At 35.4% G+C, this 21,042-nt stretch overlaps 1 protein-coding gene across 11 annotated transcripts in view; it reads right to left on the bottom strand.

The window, feature by feature from the left end:
- The window catches only part of CACNA2D1 (calcium voltage-gated channel auxiliary subunit alpha2delta 1), a 518,973-nt gene that overhangs the window by 401,486 nt on the left and 96,445 nt on the right, over window positions 1–21,042 (bottom strand). For all 11 annotated transcript variants that reach the window (XM_055283394.1, XM_055283393.2, XM_055283395.1 and 8 more), the window contains exon 3: window positions 10,973–11,089. In XM_055283394.1, coding sequence (XP_055139369.1) covers window positions 10,973–11,089 — 117 coding nt within the window. The remainder of the gene's footprint in view (window positions 1–10,972; window positions 11,090–21,042) is intronic.

The following is a 21,042-nucleotide window of genomic DNA, read 5'->3' as shown; positions in this document are numbered from 1 at the left end:
TATCAAGCAGGACAGGTTATCTCCCACTTAAGTAGTAATGTGCTTCAGAAAAACCTGATGTTCTAAGTGAAAATTCTGATAGCCTATTATTTATTAAGTGGAAAAAAATAGAACATTTTTATATCAACCCAAACCCCTCACAACCAGCTTTTAACCACCTAAAGAAAACAGTAAAATAGACACTCACCAAATGCCAAGGTGCATGGACAAATGTTATAAACCATATATTAAGGTGTAAAGGGCTACAAGCATCACTTCCTGCTCATACAATGAATAAGATGTTAACAGACGGTGTCGTAGGCCCTACTTGGCCTTTCGCTGTCAGCAGAAAACATGTACATCTCCTTAGTTGGCACCTGGACTACATTTCAAGGCATCTCCACATGATTCTGATGTTCTACTAACTGTAATGTAAATCACATGTTATTTTGTTAAAAACATTGAGATTGGAAGATGTAAATGAAAGTAGGTGCCCTATAAGCATCAGCAAAAAGCAAAACAAGAAACAAAAACATCTTAGTGAGAGCTCAGTCTAGTCTGTGCAGATTGGATTTCAAAAATCAAGAGGTATTCCACCGGGCAACCATTCACTGGACAGATATTCTGCAGGTTATGTCTGAATTTTATTTGGTAGCTCAACTACACTCTAGGTAGGTGTTACAAGCTGTAGGGCAAGCAAAATAAATGACGTTGCTGACTTTAAAAGACTTAAATATAATGGTACTATGAGAGCCCAGTAGAGTATTAATATGGCTTTTTTAGTTATAATAAGTACATGTCAACTGGACAGACTGCTTTGATTTAACTGGACAAATGACAGACAAATAAATTTTGGCTAAGATTACTGAGATGCCATGGAGCTGAGAAACATGATGCAGCCACCTAAAGGTTAGATAACATAAACACAAGAACTCCAGCCCAAATCTCTCACTGTATGTAAGATTTGGTGAAGTCATTTAATCTTTCTTAGTTTCAGCTATGCACTGTAAAGATTAGATGAGTTAATGTTGTAAGCTTTTAAACAAATGACAAGACACACAAGGGAACACCACGTATTTTTGTAGATACAGCAGGTCCTCAAATAACGTCATTTTGTTCGATATCATTTTGTAGTAACACTGATGAGAAAAAATGAAAATCAATTCCCGCACAGAGCACTATCTGTGTGGAGTTTGCATGTTCTCCCCATGTCTGGATAGGTTTCCTCGGGGCACTCCAGTTTCCTCCAGCATCCCAAAGATACGTACATTAGGTAAACTGGCATGTCTCAATTGCCCCATGACAAGTAGGTGTGGGTGTAGGCATGAGTGCACTCAGGGATGTGACCATGTCCTGTCCAGAGTAGGTTCCCATCTTGTACCCTGAGCTTCTGGGAGAGGTTCCGGCCACCCAACACTCTGAACTGGGATAATTAGGTAAATAATTATCTTACTTGTTCATATTAATCTTTCTTAAATGTATGTATAGCTCACATTTATTTCAGTGTTTAATAACAGAAGTTTTTGGTGTTTATGTAAAAGTTTAGTGATATTTTTGTGACCAGGAATATGCCATAGACACTTCACATTTGCTTCTATCAATCAGTCAGTGGGAAAATTGGGTTTGTTATATAGCGTGTCATTTAAAGTCGCAGTTTCCAAAAACCCATCAATGATGTTAAGTGAGAACTTACTGTATACACAACTGGGTTTGAATTCTTTGCTAGCTGTGTAAGCTTGGGCAAATTATTGAACTTCTCCAGGCTTTCATTCTCCCATGTGTCTAGTGAAAACAACTATATGTACTTTGCAGAACAGAAATAGTGTTAGAAATAGATGGAAAGTGCCTAGCAAAGTATCTGGACCATAGCAGACAGTGAATAAATGCTAGTGATTAATTTGCCCCTTACTAGTAAAACTCCAAAAACTTTCACTCTTCTCCATCTAAGTAACCAGCTCATTGACTCATGCCTCTACCTTGTTTTTACCCAGAACACTTAACTTCTTAAATTTCTGTCCTTTACCACAACTTCTTGTTTCTCCACTGTTCCTTATAAACTTACACTTTATCCACATAAAAATGTCTACTCACTTGAACTCTTATTTCTTGACCATTATCAGATCCTATCTAACATGATTCCTGGTTTCAAATACTTCAACTACTACTGTTGACTATTCTCAAATATCCTTGATGTTTACAAAGTTTGCTTTGCCGATCCTCAATCCTAGATGGATTCAACAGTCTTTTCATTCTATTAAGTTGGTGCAAAAGTAATTGAAGTTTTCTACTCTTCGTATTACGCCAAGCCGTGTTAGAGAAAGCTGATTTGATTATGAATATAACTGTTACATTGAAAGGTATGGCTCCATATAAAAAATGCCAACAGAAAACAATGTTTCCTTTCCTCTCCTCTGCTTCTTTAAAATGAATTTTCTCCAGACCATCTTCCATAAAACTCACATTAAATCCTGAAAAAGTCTTAACATAGACATCAACTGGTGGGATATACATTGTAATTGAGAGTTCGCCCAATTTTGTTCAGAGAAGCAATGGCCTAGCTAAAACTACATTTCTTATCCCCCTTGCAGCCAAAGGTTGCCCAGTGAGATAGACAGAGGAGTAACAGAGTGGGATTTCTGCAAATCTGTTGAGTTACCTACCTACGTATATCTTATTACAGGAGGGAAAATAAATCCACACTTTGTTTAAATCACTCTTTTGTTGGTTTGTCTATTAATCATATTTAAACACAACATTATGCCCTTCAGGTTCCCTAATTTTTCCATTCACCATTGTATATAAAAATGTTATCGCTAAAAGTAGTCTCAGTTAATCAATTAAAATATCTAGTCTGGAATAAAAATCAAATGTCTAAGCTTAATGTAAAATTCATTTAAAATCCCATTACCAGGTTAGTACTGCTTCAGACCAAGAAACTTCAGATGGAGAATGTGGTAGAGGTCTATGTCCACTCTGAGTTTTTCCTCCTGATTTAATCTTGATACTTCTTAGCAGCTCAGACACGGTGATTTCAGCAATGGCACTATGAGAAAGTTGGCAATGGATGGCTTTTCTTGACTATAATTACGTGTTGTTACTCTCTGGGGCTGATGGATGTTCAACACTGACTTGTTCCCTTGTTGAAATACTTTCCTAGTTGTTTGGAGGTACCCAGGACATTCAATTGCAATGTCATGCTTCTGAGGGTCATTTAAAGCCCAGCCCCTCAGCTCCCATTTGACAGTATATTTCTACCCTCTTTCTGCTAAACTAGTTTTGTTCCTGTCAGGAAGCCCCGTTGGGTCCTATCTGAGACCAGCTCCACCTCACTGCCTGGTTTTGTATGTAAGTTTGTGCCCTTTGATGCCGTGTCTCATTGCCTTGTCACTGGGTAAACATGTCGAGCCTCAGCACTTCCCTTGTAACATCCACAGGCATGTATCAAATCCAAATAAATAAAAGTAATCTCAATTTTGCAAAACAATTAGTGGATTACCTAATCCCTTCACCACTCAGACTCAAAGGGAAATGTATTAGCCCTCTAAGAAATCTTCTCAAAGACATTTACACTAAGATTACAGAGAAGGGTAAGCACACTTTTCTCCTGGGAGAAAGCAAATGGCACAATATTTCATACCTCTTTCAAAGGGATTTTTCTCCTGTTCTCTTTAACCTGGATAATTTATACCCTCCAGATAGATTCTGGATTAATGGTCAAAATATGCACAACCACGTAAACACACAGAGTTTTCAGAAAGCTCTTTGAAATTCATATGTAGCTTAGACCTCATTTTTAGAACATGAGGGTGTTTTATATTTTCTGATTCTTCTCAGTGTTAGGAAGGCCCCAGATTTTATTCCTCAGTCATTTTACTTACCCATAATAGACTCCTTTCACCTTTTCTTACTTTGCTCTCCCAAATCTTCAACAAGTCCCCAAGACTCTCACAGCTCCTTCAATCTTTACATATAATATCCCCTTCTACTTGGCCAAGAGAAAAGTGGTCATCTATTGTGACTTTTAAATTTTCTCTACCTGCAAAACTGTCTTTATTTACATCTAATAATATTCCTTCTGTCCCAAGTGAAAGATTCCACTATCTTTTCAAAGAAAATTGCATGACCTCGATTTTCTCTCTCTGTCTGCTTTTTCTGGAATCATCCTTCAACATTCAGACTATTTTTTCTTATTTTCAAATTTCATATATTTCTGCTTTTCTAGCTATAAGCATGCTTATATGTCCTCTAGTCTCAAAAACAGACAAGAAAGAATTACATTCTTTAGTAGTACTCCACATTTTCCTTCACTGTCCTACCAAACTTCATGAAAATCCAGACAAATTTCTTGCCAATGTCTCACTTTCCAATCACTCCTTAACACTACAGTCTTTATTCTGTTCCAGTATATTCTATTGAATCTATTCTCACAAAAGTAAACCAATAACCCCTAATAGCCAAACACAATGAATTTTGTATTCTTCTTTGAGTCTCTAAAGAATTTCAGAATTCCTTCCTGGATCCCCTTCTCACTTCTTTGGATCTAATTTTTCTTGAGTTTCTTTCCATATTTTTTAGTTAAAATCCCTAGAGATAATGACCAGAAAGCTGCCTTTTTATAAAATGTTACTGGCACTGCTGACAAATAGAAATGATATAGAATGACTGGCCTAAGAGTTAAAGAAAAACAAACAAACAAAAAAACTATTTGGTTAAATAACAATAATCTAGTACTTCCAGGAAAACAAAAGCAAAACCTACTTTAAAAATCACTTGAAAACATTTGTCATGTTCCTTTTTTGTTACCTAATCATAAGCTCAATATCAAGGTTGAATTAAGAGTTGGAGTATATTACAGTATTTAAAGCTTCAAAATAGATTGGAGCAGCTTTAATTAAAGTTACCAGGACAACCAGAGGGAGACAGAATATGCCATAATTGGAAAGTGTCACCAGAAAAATTTATTTATTATAACCTTGATCCTATTTTCTTTGAGCAAAATGCCTAGAGACCTTCATTTACTGAGCAGATCCCCTTGGCTGGGCTGGTTGGTGAACAATCAGAGCACTGATTTCATTTACCTCCATCTCTCAGAAAGCCACACTGGAGGTTGGATCGCTTTGTTGAAAAGCTTTCTCCTGTAAATTGTTCATTAACACTTGCAGATATTTCAGCCTAGTTCAAGCTGAAATGTATGTTCATAATAATGTTAAATGATTATATCTTTTTTGCTTCAAAACATTGTTTGATTTGAGATTGCTTAAGAATAATCCAATGATATTAGTCATATAATCATTGCAGGGAGCCAGTTCCTGAGATATAGACGTAGCAAATGTCAGAAAAAAAGTCATTTAGCAGACACACCTTGGAAATAAAATGGTTGAAATTGTGAATGAATGTGGTTTAGAGGGGAAAAAAAACTGGATTTTAGACAGAAGTCATAAAGTTGAATTCTACCACTACCTCATGCTATCTACACAGTCTTGGATGAGAACATTGGTCTTCTGAATTTCCTCATTTATAAAATAAGAATGTATAAATGTTTAATGTGTCTACTTCACAGAGTTTCTGTAAAGGCCTAATACATATGAATCATCAGAATCATAACATGATTTATATAGTAACAAGCCCCCACCCCCCACAAAAAAAAGCAAAATTGCCATCATAGAGATAGCAACTAAAATGTTTTGATATCATTTTATCTTTCAGCTCTTCCTAAGGCTGGTAGATGGAGCTGATCAAAAGACAAAAGCATAAACGAGTGTAAAATAAAGTTGCAATAAGTAGTTTAGAGTCAAACATATAAACAAAAACAAGCTAGCATATAAGGCAATAAGTTAAATTGACTTTTTAATCAAAAAGATTATAAAAGATAGGATTAACAATTTAATCTTCAAATACATAAAATCTGTGTTCGTGTATGCACAATAACAATTATTGCAGATACTAAAAAGCAATATTTCACCAAAAAACCCTCCAGTTTTTAACTTCCTCTTTCAAAAACCTGAATTATCAAAGACTGTTAAGTAATTTCTGCAGTAGGCATATAAGAAAACAACCAGTTACATTTATTTTTCTCTCACAATCTTTACATTTGTATTTTCAAAGATATCTTCTGTTTACTGAAGAATAATAAAGGTTTTAAAATTTTTCAAACTCAAATAAAAATGAAAATTGTTTAGATACCATATATTTTCTTTCACTAAATCACTCTTTTGAAAATGGTTAATCGATACAGGATTCACTGAAAAATTAATAGCCTTCCAGAATATTCTATTATCTAGATCATCGAATGCTTATTCAGCATGGCTGAATAGAAGTTTACAAAATACTACTTAGCCTCATTTCTTCATTGTTATGATTATACACTTCTTTAGGTCAAAGGATGTATTTGTGTAATAAGTAGGAAGATCTTGAAGCCAGACACACCTGAATTTGAATTTCACATTCAAATTCACATTCAAATTTCACATTCTTGCTGCTCAAAGTACAGTCTTTGTACCAGGAGCATAAGCATTACCTTATGCTTGGTGGCTTATAAGAAATGTACTATCTGTGTCCCGATCTACTGAATAAAAATTTGCATTTTAACAAGAGCCACGGGTGATCTGCATGCATATTAAAGTTTAAGAAGCACTGGCAAACATTACTTATTAGATATATTTCCTTGGGCAAGTTTCAGGAACTCTCAAAGTCCCAGTTTCTTCACTGAAAAATGAGACTAATAATGGTGTCTCTACCATAGTATTATTATGGGAAATAATTAGATGATGCTACTTAGTAACCACTCAATAAAGCCTAACTGGTATTAAATTTTATCATCTACCTTAGATTTGTATATTCATGATGTTTTCCACTATATTTACCTATAAAATTACATTAGTGTCCCACCCAGAAGAAATAAAGCTCCTTTAATCCAGATGTCTCCCTGAGTATAAGCCTACAACTAAAATAGAAGCAAATTAACAATGCCATCTTGCATTCATTTACAATACAATGTAGCATATGTTTTTTCATTAGCCTCAAAATATTTCTCTTTGAAATAATGTTTTATATTTTTGTGGAATCAAGGAAGTTAAGCAAAGAATTTAGTTTGAAAACAAACATGAATCTGTCTCCCTGAAATAAAATTGAACTATTCTACACTTAATTAGCCATTGTGTCTTCAGTATTCTGTCATCATGTGCTTCAGATATTCTACTGATCCCTCACAAGACTCAAATAATGCACCAGGTGTCTTGAGCTTCCATTCCAAATGAGAAATAAGAAAGAAAGTCTCAATAGGATTCTATTTTAATCCAATTAAGGCAAGACACACACTATTTCATTCCACAACCTTTTTTAAGGGACTATGATGTCCAAATTACCTGCTTCCTACATCCAGAGGAAAAATGTAGATTGATAAAATCAATATAAATCGAATCATTTTCCACTGTCACCTGAATATTAATCACTTCAGTAGATAGCACCTTATTTTTATTAGATAAGTTTTTATTACAAACATTTACATAAATAAAGGATATTCTCGCTCCAAAATTGAAGATAATAATGCTTTGAATTTTCCAATAATGAAAGTTTATCTTCCTATGAATTACTCAATTATTATTTTTATTTATTTATTTACTTATTTTTATTTTTTTGAGACGGAGTCTTGCTCTTTCGCTCAGGCTGGAGTGCAGTGGCACAATCTCGGCTCACTGCAACCTCTGCCTCCCAAGTTCAAGCAATTTTCCCTGCCTCAGCCTCTGGAGTGGCTGGGATTACAGGCACCTGCCACCACACCCAGCTAATTTTTGTATTTTTAGTAGAGATGGGGTTTCACCACGTTGGCCAGGCTGATCTTGAACTCTTGACCTCAGCTCCCACCTTGGCCTCCCAAAGTGCTGAGATTACTGGCATGAGCCACTGCATCTGACCTCAGTTATTATTTTTAATTACATGTTTCAACCTCTAGCAACATGGCATAACAAAAATTCCAACCAACATACCTGCTACACTACAACAATATCTTGGATATTTGAAGAAGCATAATATAAAGAAAGAAAGAAAGCACAGAAATATATAAAGAAATATAAAGAAAGAAAGAACAGAAAATTTTCGAGGGTCAAGATATTTATAAAACATAGTAAACAAAAAAATCTGAACTATGAGTATTAAGCAAACAGGAAATTCAGAGTTGTATTGAGATAAATATCAATAAATGTACTGAAATCTACATTATAAGAGGAACCAGGTGGGGTGCAGTGGCTCATGCCTGTAATCCCAGCAGTTTGGGAGGCCAAGGCAGTAGGATCACTTGAGCCCAGTAGTTAAAGGCTTGCCTGGGCAACATAGGGAGACCTCATCTCTACAAAAAATTAAAAAATAGCCAGGTGTGGTGATACATGCCTGCAGTCCCAGCTACTTGGAATGCTGAGGTGGGAGGGATGCTTGAGCCCAGCAGGCCGAGGCTGCAGCAAGCAGTGATTGTGCCACTGCACTCCAGGCTAGGCAATGAAGTGAGACGCTGTCTCAAAAACAAACAAACAAAGAATAGGAGGAGCTAAACTGAAGCTCCAGCATTGTATCTAACAAAAGATGTATAAGACGTTTATGAAAAAAATTTTTAAAGTTTATCAAATGGCATAAAATACTGCTAACTAAGAGCTACTATTTATAAATAGAAAGACGAAATATAATAAAGATATCAATTCTTCTCAATTTGGTCTGAGTCAATATAATACAAATCAAAATCCCAGTAGACATTTTCCTGGATAACTATATGCCGAATCTAAAATTTAGATAAAAGGTAAAAGTTTAAGAATACTCAAGATTATTCTGAAGAAGAATATACTGAGGGACTTAGCCTATGTATTTAGTCTGTTCTTACATGGCTAATGAAGACATAAACCAGACTGGGTAATTTAAAAAGGAAAGAGGTGGCCGGGCGCGGTGGCTCACGCTTGTAATCCCAGCACTTTGGGAGGCCGAGGAGGGCGGATCACGAGGTCAGGAGATCGAGACCACGGTGAAACCCCGTCTCTACTAAAAATACAAAAAAAAAATTAGCCGGGCGTGGTGGCGGGCGCCTGTAGTCCCAGCTACTCGGAAGGCTGAGGCAGGAGAATGGCATGAACCCAGGAGGCAGAGGTTGCAGTGAGCCGAGATTGTGCCACTGCACTCCAGCCTGGGCGACAGAGCAAGACTCCGTCTCAAAAAAAAACAAAAAAAAAACAAAAAAAAAACAAAAAAAAAACAAAAAAAAAAGGAAAGAGGTTTAATTGACTCACACTTCCACATGGCTGGGAAGGCCTCACAATCATGGCAGAAGGCAAAGGAGGAGCAAAGTCACATTTTACATGGCGACAGGCAAGAGAACATGTGTAAGGGAATTCCTCTTTATAAAACCATCAGATCTCATGAGACTTACTATCACGGGAACAGCACGGGAAAGACCTGCCCCCATGATTCAATTACCTCCCACCACATCCCTCCCACAACACATGGGAATTATGGGAGCTACAATTCAAGATGAGATTCGGGTGCGGACACAGCCAAACCACAGCAGCCTACTAGATATTGAGCTGGACAACTGGAGTTCACTAGGGGAAGGCAAACTATTCTATAAATGCCCTGGAAAAATTCCTTGGAAAAAATAATTTGAAATGCAGACTAAAATTATATACTCATATAACTTGCACGTGGACTAAACACATAAATGCAAAAGACAAAGCTTAGAATCATGTAGAATGAAATATATTAAATTATGTGTATAACCTCAGGGTAGGCAAGGATTTCTTAAAGAAAACACTCTACAATACTAATAATTAAAAGAAAAGTTGACTTTGCATTAAAATTAAGATGTTTGCATCATATATGACTAAAATGAATTAGCATCAGCAATACATAACCTACAGATCAATTTTTTAAATGTACAAAAATATTTCACTGAAGAGGAAACAAGAAAGGTAAATGAATATACAGCAAGATGTCTCCCTCATTAGTGACAAGCAGAGGTACCATTTACACCCATTTGATTGCCTATAATTAAGAATGTAACACTTCCACACGTCGACCAGAATATGTATCAATGTGGGCTCATATATAACTAGTGAAGGTCTGAAATGATAGGATTATACTGGAAAACAATTGTCATATTTTATAAAGCTGACTCTGCAAATACCCTACAATCTAGCAATTCTACTCTCCTGTATTGACCCTACAGATATTCTTGCACATAAATACTAGGAGACTTGTTCAAGAAAATTCAGCAGCACTATTCATAATAGTATCCATCTGGAATAACCCAAATAATAATTTACTCACCTACAGAGACTAAATGAAGAAATTGAGATACATCCTCATAAAATAATATTTAACTGAATAAAATGAACTAAATCTAAGTGCAAACATACATATAAATCATACAAACATAATGTTGATGGAGAAACCAAGTAGCTGAAGATTACATACAGTGCAATATGAATTTCATAATGCTAAAAAGTAAGCAAACTAAAGAATAACTTGTTTAGCAAAGCATTTTTGTGGGGGAAAACTATTTTTAAAAAGAAAAAAATGGTAACTTGAATATCTAGCGTTTTGGCCACCTCTAGCAGAGAGGAAGGGTGATGGAATAAGAGACTACACAACTAAAGAGGATGATAATATTCTGGGTTTCATGTTGTGTAAACATGTTCAATTATTATTATGTATCATGATGTACATCTGGATTTAAACACGTTCAATTTATTATTATGTATCATGATGTACATATGGATACATATACATATAATCAATTAAACATACATTATTAAAATATAGTAATATAAAATAAACATAATTAGAAATATTTTGGGGTTTGCATTTAAACCATGATATCTCATTTTTATGAACATATCAGATGAACACAGTTACTAAGAAGAACGCATACCAAACAAAACCCCTCAATAGAGCATGAAAATTAAATAATAGATAAGTAAGGAAAATAATAAAATGAGCAGATCCTATTTAAACTCACCACCAGGGCTTTAGATCTGTTGCTTAGAAGTTTCTCAATATCCCTGGCTGCAATTTCTACCAGCTGGCGTGCATTATTTGGTTCTACAGTATACAAATCTTGATATTTCTCATAAATCTGTGTGAAAGAAAAAAAAAAACTAATAAGAACAATAGTTACTTATTTGGCTTACAAGTTCCCATTAGAATGTATTTAAAACTATAAACAACTGATTAGAAACACCACGCTGTTCTTTCTTTATCTTGATCTTTTTGGAGTTGCAGTGTGTCAGGAAAAAATATGTAAATATAAATTTGCTCTAGGATCACCAGCTTGCCAAAATATAGGTTATGTTAACAGGTTGTAAAACATCTTGTACCACAATGGTTTGTACATGCAATTTTGAGGCTTGATGCTGCACTCTCCAGTCTCGAAACTGGGTATTATCTGTCATCAGCATCGTAAGAGAAAGGGTAGCCATCCTAGACAACAGAAGGCAAAGTGGAGCATGGGAGGTCAAACCTGGAGGAGTGTGGAAAACAAAGGTAGGAGAAAGGGTTATGTGCTACAGAATGGAGAGAGAGAGAACACATATAAAGCCCCTGCTAATATTCGTCTAGATAACAAGAGGAGCTTTAGAGACAGTTCACATATAGAAGAGATGAAGGTCATTAAGGTTTTGGTTAGAACTGTAATGGTGTATTTATTTTTTTTTATTATGAAAGTAAATGTTGCTGTTAGTTTTTAATCACTGAATTAAAGTATACTGAATTTAAGCTAGGTGCCAAAAGAAAAATCTGACTACCTTTCTCGCTCACCTTAGTGTCTATGGAAGGATTTCCCCAGAGTGGCATAAGCTGCACCTGTCTTACACAGCCTGTACACTCTCAGCAGGAGAAGAAGAATTAAAGAAAGGGGGGTTGGAGGGGAAGCAGTCACAGTGTTTGTGGCTGGAGGGCTGAGATGAGAAGGAAATCCCTCATGCATCCAACAGATGGGGTGCACATGCATGACTAAACCATCTTTGAAAGCCAGGACCTGGCAGGTTTTTACTGTCTTATGAGAAGTGAATCCAGGCACATACAGGAATCAGTTCAACCCTGCTTTTTTCTGGCACAACTCCAGCATTCTGCTTTACTACCAACAGGTTCTACAGTATGATCCCAGCTGCGCACTGATAACATTGGTGAATACTGGCTTCAAATGGACACAGATACATACTAACATTTATTGACCACAGAGCATATTAGTTTTACATGGACTTATAATTTTTTATTTGAAATTAAAATTTATTTGAAATTAAAATTAATATTTTGTAAAGATTTAAATCAATTTTTACTCCTAAAAGTGACTTATTCACACTATGAGGTTTTTCCATACTCATGTGAACTTTGAACTTGTAGGTTTTCACTCAAAGTACTCAAGGCACGTTAATTTAGTGATAAAATCTCCATATTCGGATTCATCCAGGAGTCCTGCATTTTACTGGATTGCTTATGCTTTCTGCTAACAGGCAGATTATTGAATTCTGTTTTTTAAAGACCCATATCATCCATGAACAACTTCATCCAATGCAAAGCTTTCTCTTTCATTTCAGACTAAGATAAGATTTAGGAACATTGATTAATTGATTTGAGTACAAACAGATAAACCTCAACATCACTTTAATTGATCCAGGATATGTAGTTCTTTGCAGTAAAACCAATAGAGCTAATTGGTGTGAAATGTAGTGTGCATTGTACCATTAATACCTTGTTCATTTCTCTATGCAGTCTAACCTCCTTCCTGTGGTATAGGGAATACAATATGCTTCATAGTTGGTGGAGATTAGTTCAGATGTGCAATCTATACTACAGGTAATATCATTTATTAAGTCTCTACATGCATGTACCAGACATATTAATTACTTAGTGCTTTAAGGAATAAATAGATTATAAATCAGCAGAAACTATTTATTTCAAGTATATAAGTATCTTCTCAAATATATAAATTTATATTCTCTCAAATTTTCCTTTTAGGATAATTTTTAAATACTTAACAAAAACAAGATGTAACTCATAAATAAATGTGAAATAAGTCAAGAAGTTTAAGTCTAGAACCCCTAGTGTAAATATCTGGCTGTATTATTTTATATATAAAACAACAATTGAATTGCTTTCTTTGGTAATAAAAATAAATTAAAATTATATAACTGTTCGCCAAAAAAAACTAGCTCTTGCTTCTGGTTCCAAGGACTAGAATCATCTTTGTTGTCATGACAGCTATTGCAAAGCTCTCCTGATATATGTTTAGTAAATAATTTTCAGAATAGAAGGTTTCATATGGATTTTTATGATCACGCAATATATTTTCATAATACGTGTATATTTCTAGCTCTTTCCATCACTAAGACATATTTCTACAATACTTCATATATTAATATTTCAAACACATCTTGAGGTATCTTTTCCTCTTCTTCAGTTCACTGTTTTGTAAATAATTATCTGCTTTGCCATTTTATCCAATTTCTTTCTCGAAGGAAAAACAGCATGGTGAAAATAATACGAGTTTTTGGCACCAGACAGAGTTACATTTCAATCGTGTCAACTCTTCACATGCTGTGCAATACTGGCCTTCGTTTTTTCTCTACTAGAAAGAATGTAGCATATAGACAGACTTCAAAACAGGATGCTTTTCCTCCTGATACACTCATATGCTTTAGTTTCCCTACAGTTGAAGTTCTCCTGCTTACACCCTGACATAAGTCTTAACAAAAAGAATACTTGTCACCTGTACATATCTTTCTTTCCTACAATCTTAACCAGCTGGCTCTAATGTACTTTCATTGTAATATTCAAAGACCAAGTTTCTCTGTGATGACAACATAGATTATGGTTTGTGAGATAGCCAGAAAAACCTTAATCTATGTTCTAAGTATCTTTGTTCTAATTAACATAACATATGTTAATTATGCTAATCAGCTATGTTAACATAATATATGTTCTAAGTCACTTTGCTCTAATTAAGTCCACAGTTCCAAGATAATCATCACAATTATACATTTTAAAATAACTTCAAATGTAATATCTAAAAAATAATATTACTCAATGATATAATTGCTTAACAAAATTCCTAAAGAAACCTCTTGGAAATCATAATACAGATGCCCCAGAAATATTTACTCAAAACTAAATATGCTTCCAAGCTTTTAGATGACCTAAAAATTTTTTAAATTTTTTATTTAAAAAAAAAGTTTTTTAGACACAGGTCTCACTATATTGCCCAGGCTGGGGTGCAATGGTTATTCACAGAGGCAATCCTGACACTCCTGGCCTCAGGTGATCCTCCCATGTCAGCCTTCCAAGTAGTTGGAACTACAGGTGCATGCCACTGCACCCAGCTAGATCATTATTAGCAATCAATTTAGGCAGCTACTCTATATCACTTTTGGGTGTTTCACATACATTATATTATTTATTCACTTTAAGAAATCTATAATATACATTTAATTAACCATTGTATTAGTGAGAACAATGGGATTCAGGCTTTAGAATATCTGGAGAGAGTCTGAATCACACTTCATCATAAAAGAGCAAACCAATGTCTAGAGCAGCCAAAGGTGAATGGTAATGTGGCATATTTAGGCAAAGTGAATCTTCAACGCCATTCTGTGCCCTAAATCTTCCTTGGCTTCAGAAGGACAAGGAAATTTAAGAAAGCCCTTTGAAATGAGCAAGAAAGGAACAAGTATGTCTGCTAGGAGACAGGCTCCATGCAGGATCAAAGAAGTTCTAATGCAGAGGCTGAGAGATGGAAAGCGGGAAGCAGACACCTAGCTGAAGGAAAATGGTAAAGAACCACCTACAGCTGAGGGGCCCTAAGCAGGTTGAGAAGATTGGCCAAGTTCTAAGTAGCAGTCAAGTTCACTATCTATATCAAGAGAACAAAAGCAAGCAAATACACCAGATATCTTGTCATATAAGTTTCTCCCTGCGCCCAGGCATGGAGAAATAAAGTAAAGAAGATTAGAGAATATCGAAAAAGTTAGAACTTACTAAATCCTTAGTTGACCACAAAAGGCTATTTTGATCTGAAAGAGGCTAACCTTCAAGTGATGAGATTAATTTTTCACTCTCCTAGGAAAGAGAATGGCAACTCATAAGCAAGTTAAGTTCCCTAAAGAGAAACAGTCAAATTTCTGCATATTAAATCTTAGGTATGTAAATTTCGACAACCCCATCTCCCAATACTTGCACCTGTACTTTCCTTCCATGGAAATTGTCTTGGACAAGCAATCAAGATTTCTGCCATATCCACAGCCATCTTTCTGAGGGACGTTTTCCCTTTGACAGTCCCTGATGAAACAGGAGCTCCCTTACACATAGCTAGAAATATTCTCATGTATGGCCTTGTCTTTGACTTCTATCCAATTGTATCAGGACTTATATTAGACCTGCAAGAAGTTAACTTCTGAGTCAATGGCATGTAACAAGCTAGATATAAAAGACCTGTATAAATAAAGATAACGCACTGAGCCAATCAGATGCTCTCACCACAAGATGACAGTTGGATGAAATAGCATGGATCAAAGGTTTAAGTAGAAGTGGAACTGAAGAGACTAGTGGGAGGAAAACAGTATTCAGATATACTGAGCAGCAGAAGTGGTGGTTATGATAGACAGAATAATGGCTTCCCAAACATCCATATCCTAATCCCCAGAACCTGTTAATATGTTGTTACATAGCAAAAGGGAATTAAGTTTGCAGATGGAATTAAATTTACTAATCAGCTGGACTTAAAAGATTACCCTAGATAGTCAGAGTTAGCCAATGGAATCACAAAGGTCCTTAAAAATGGAAGAGGAAGATGTGACTAAGGAAGAGTAAACCTGAGAAATGGCAGCATGAGAAGAAATCAGGCCAACACTGCTGGCTTTGAAGACCAAGGGAAGGAGAAATGAGCAACAGAAAGGACTTCTCATCTCCAGAATTGTAAGATAATAAATCTGCATTATTTTAAACCAGTAAGTTTTTAGTCATCTGTCACCATAGCAATAGAAGACTAACATAATGAGTTAGCTGTGAAGAGCTCCAAGCAGAGTCAACAATAATAGCTTCTGAGGTTGCCTTGCCTCTGAACTGCCCTTCCTCTGACCAAACTATTTTCTAAATAACTTGAATTCTTGCTGAAAGCCAGGATCCTCCTGAGTTTGCTTAATTTTGCTAGGTTTTTTTTTTAATAGGATCTCACTATGTTGTTCAGGCTGGTCTTGAACTCTCGGGCTCAAGCAATCCTCCTTCCTCAGCCTCCCAAAGTGCTGGGATTACAGGCGTGAGCCATGGCACCCAGTCTATTTTTTTTTAATAAGTAGGTCAATAATAAACTTCCTGAGTGATTCACTGTTCCTAATAATGAAAAATTCTAACAGAACCCCATGTCTGAAGTTGTGATTAACATTACTTATTTATTGTAAGTTTGCATTTTCATTTCACTTATCATTAAATTCTGATGAATATGAAAGATGAGCTCCATTGTGAGCAACATACAATTTCCATTAGGCATCAGGAAATAATGAAATTAGTTCAAGGATACCAATTATTACCTTCACAATTGTGCGAGGTTCTAAGAAGAAAGATGACAGCAAAGCTAAAAATATCGAAATGAACATACATACATACATACATACATTGTGTAAAACTAGACAAACTGGATAAATAAATATCATCCTACCTCAAAATAATGAGAAGTGGGATTAAAAGAAAGTGTTACATTATATTTCCCACCATCATTCTAATTCCACTCTCTATTGGATAACAGGAGTAAACTCAATATCTTCAATACTAATGAAGGCAAGAAAAGAGATTCATTGTTACCTCTGCTGCTTCAGATACCCACAAAATCAATTTCACTTAATTTTAGTCGAATTTTTCAACGTGGGATGGTTTGTCTGTGGGTTATACTTTTTTTCTTTTCCCTTATTAAGCATTCCTTGGGCTTTTGAACTACTTGTTCCCTAGCAACTAAGAATGCCTTCTTTCTAAAAGGTGTATTAACACAAAAGAATGATATAATGTACTTTCTTGGTCACTTTCGAGGATCAAAGTTCCCTTAACTAAACAAATACTAATGTAGTATTTTTATATATCTAAGTCTCTTCTTCCTTTATTTATCATAAGTCTCCTCATCATCTAAGCTGGTCATCACATAGAAATGTTGAGAAATGTGAAGATTCCTTCACCTAAGCTAAAGAGTAACTAGTGACTGTAGATCTGAATTGATGTTAGAAGGTACTTTAACAACAACAAAGACAATACAAACAAAACCTCCTTTTCTCCTATGAAAATTAGCTGAGTTTTAACAAAATGAATTTTGCCATAAAAATTATGTAATCATTTCTAATTAGTCCTGATCTCTTCAACCTCTTCCTTCCCTTTGATTAAAAAAATAAATGATGTAATCTACTAAATAAAAGTCAAGCTTTTAAAATGTCTTACCCTTTAGCATACTGTCAATTGTGTTTAAGGCTGCTGGGTAAAGAACTAATGCAAACACCAACTGCTAAAATACATTAATTCAACTTAGTGTGTGCATTTATGAAACCAGAGGTAATCATTTTACAAGATGCATGACACTGTATTAATGTCATTTTTAAAAAGTACATTTGAGCGCGGTTGGCTCACGCCTGTAATCCTAGCACTTTGGGAGGCCGAGGCGGGTGGATCACGAGGTAGACCATTCTGGCTAACACGATGAAACCCCGTCTCTACTAAAAATACAAAAAAAATTAGCCAGGCGTGGTGGCGGGTGCCTGTAGTCCCAGCTACTTGAGAGTCTGAGGCAGGAGAATGGCGTGAACCTGGAAGGCGGAGCTTGCAGTGAGCCGAGATGGCGCCACTGCACTCCAGCCTGGGCAACAGAACGAGACTCCATCTCAAAAAAAAAAAAAAAAAAAAAAAATCACTGATTCTCTGCATCTTCACTCTAAGTAAATTATGGCCTTTTTTTTCTTTTTCCTATAACCTAGCTTTTTGAATTGGGACACTATCTTCGAAATTTTTTATGACTTGATATTTCTATTTTGCTACTTTTAAGCATATGCAAACATCACACATATATAATTTATATATGTGCGATGTTTATTGTGTATTTTCTATTCCCCTTCGCCAGAAGGTAAATTTCAAGAAGACAAAGGTTTTTGTCTGTTTTGTTCACTGGTCCATAACCAGCGCATACATAGCACAGTGCCTGGCACAATCAATACCAATTGCAAGAATTAGTCAATGGATACTGATTCTGTGTCAGGCTTTGCTGGGAATGTGAATAATGATTTATAACAACTTCTTCCCTGTATTTTAAAATCAATATTTATTTTAAACCTAAAAAAACATGACTAAGTAAGATGCTATGCAGTTATATAATAGACTACAAATACAACACCGATATAATAATTAAATTCCAACAACAGAATAAATACACAAAATAAGGTAATGATCAGTGTGAGGAAGAATATGGCTGTTCCAATGAAGAGATACAGAAATGTGTGCTGTCAGAATTCAGAGGAAATTAAGATCACATAGGCTGCAATAGTCACATAAATGAAACTACAGCCACATTTTGGAGGAAACGTGATTCAGCAAGGGATGAAAGAGATCAGAATGTGCGTAATACAAGGAGTTATGGGAAAATAAACAGTGAAAGGCAAATTGAGACATAATTATGAAGGATGGTAAAAGGATATTGGTTTATATCTTATTCTCTAGTCTACCCAACCTATTTTAGACTAGTAAACTACCTAGCTCAGAACTTCTAGTGGCTATCACAGCAATTAGCGCATAGGAAGAATCTGAATTATAAATTTGTTTACTACAAACACAATCCAAACATATATATACACACACACATGCAATTATATACATACCACATACATATACACACACATATAAATACATAATTTGGTCATATCCTCAAATTTATAGTGCATACTTTTCCAATGATAACTTATCAAACTGGCATTCTAATACCAAACTCACGAGTCTCCCTAGTTACTCTATTCTTTCTATTTGCTGTGATATAGCTTCTTAGCTAGGACTATAACATTTCAAACGGAGCATCGTCTTTAGAAGGATATTTAGGAAGAATGAAGTCACAATTGGTGAGCATTCTGCAGCACACACCGCTACTTGCCCTAGCTCCTATTAACAAGAACATGATGGTGATGCTTCCGAGCAATATATTAAAGACGGAAGAAAGAACAAGTGACAATCGCAAACAGGCCACTTAATTTTCTCCATATTATACATAGGAACCGGTGATTATATTTAACCAGAAATGCACGTTGTTCCTAGAACAGAAAAACTAAACTATAACAAAGACTAAAGAATTTTTCAGTTTTCAAGATAAAGGTATTTGACACAAAAAGTAAATTTTAAGTTCATGTTTAAGAATACTTAGATTCAAAACAAGGAAAATATTAACATACATAAATAACAGAAACTCTGTTTCTTTGTTATTGTTGTTGTTTAATTCCGGAGATAATTTATTAACCTAGCCTCTCTTTTTCCATATCTGAAGCTAGATATAAATTTGAATATATATTTTGGCCAGAACATTCATATGCAATTAAAAGTGAAAAAGATCATACTAAATTCATTAAAACTAAATTTAAAAATAATTAACCATAGGCTGAGTGAGCTGCCTGTTTAATGTCTCTAACCCCAAACGACCTAAATATATTTCACTGCCAATAAAACAATTTTTAAAAGCAGCGCAGTTTAATTTGCCCATAACTGTCATATCTTATTAACAAATGGCTTTTCTAAAGCAAAACTGATACCTACCAATGCTGATATACAATTTTACAAATTTATATTCATTTAAAGAATTTCATACACTGAGATTCTTCGGTTCTTCTTGAGCAGTTTTTCAACCTTAGTACAATTGACATTTTACAGATAATTCTCTGTTGTGAAGGGATGTCTCATGCATTGTAGGATGTTTAAAAGCCCTAGGCCGGGCGCGGTGGCTCACGCTTGTAATCCCAGCACTTTGGGAGGCCAAGGCGGGCGGATCACGAGGTCAGGAGATCGAGACCACAGTGAAACCCCGTCTCTATTAAAAATACAAAAAATTAGCCGGGCGTGGTGGCGGGCACCTGTAGTCCCAGCTACTCGGAAAGGCTGAGGCAGGAGAATGGCGTGAACCTGGGAGGCGGAGCTTGCAGTGAGCTGAGACTGCGCCACTGCACTCTAGCCTGGGCGACAGAGCAAGACTCCCTCTCGAAAAAAAAAAAAAAAAAAAAGCCCCATTGGCCTCTATGCCAAGAGTATGCAGGTAGCAACCACACCATTCCCCCAGTTATGATAATCACAAGTATTTCCATACCAACCCATGCCCTGAGTTATGATAATCACAAGTATTTCCAAAGATTGCCAAATGTATGCCAGGGCACAAAACAGTCCCTGGCTGAGAACCATTACACTAAATATACATTTAGAGAAACAATCAATAATAACATATCCCTCAAGTACTAGCATAACTTCAGAAAATGTTAATTAATGGCTGGAAGAGAATGGTAAGGTAAAAGAAAAAACATTTTAATATCTGTTGAGAAAATATTGAAAGTCACCCTAAAATTAGAAATCCCCTGAGTTTATTCTGTGTCTTTGAAAATGAATGTAATTAACCACTGTTTAAACAAAAATAGCTTCTTACTTAAAAATCTCCAGTGCAGCAGGAAGGCGAGGGGAGGATGACGGTGAAGGGAATTCATACTCTCTGCATTCTTTATAGTGCTATATTCTGCAGTCAAAATAGATTTCTTTCTACTTAGGACAAAAAGAGCAAATCCAGGAGTATAAGATAATTTTAAACTGCCTACATCATTATGGTGCTGATTTAGTTACAGCACTTAATTGTTGAGGGAAGTAAGGCAATTCTGAATAAAAGCAAAACATATGGAATTAATAATAAATAGCTGTATTTGTTTAAAGTAAGAAAGCACATAACTTTTTAAAAATTTTATATTGCCTTTTACCCTCAAAACAATTGTGTAAAGGGAATTCTAATATCTGATATTCTAATATGGCTTCTTTCAGCACTCCCGGACTTGAAGA

The sequence above is a fragment of the Symphalangus syndactylus genome, chromosome 6 (genome assembly GCF_028878055.3).
Source record: "Symphalangus syndactylus isolate Jambi chromosome 6, NHGRI_mSymSyn1-v2.1_pri, whole genome shotgun sequence".
Classification (NCBI taxonomy): domain Eukaryota; kingdom Metazoa; phylum Chordata; class Mammalia; order Primates; family Hylobatidae; genus Symphalangus; species Symphalangus syndactylus.
The sequence above is the reverse complement of the archived record's forward strand: the minus strand, read 5'-3'. Positions and strand labels throughout refer to the sequence as shown.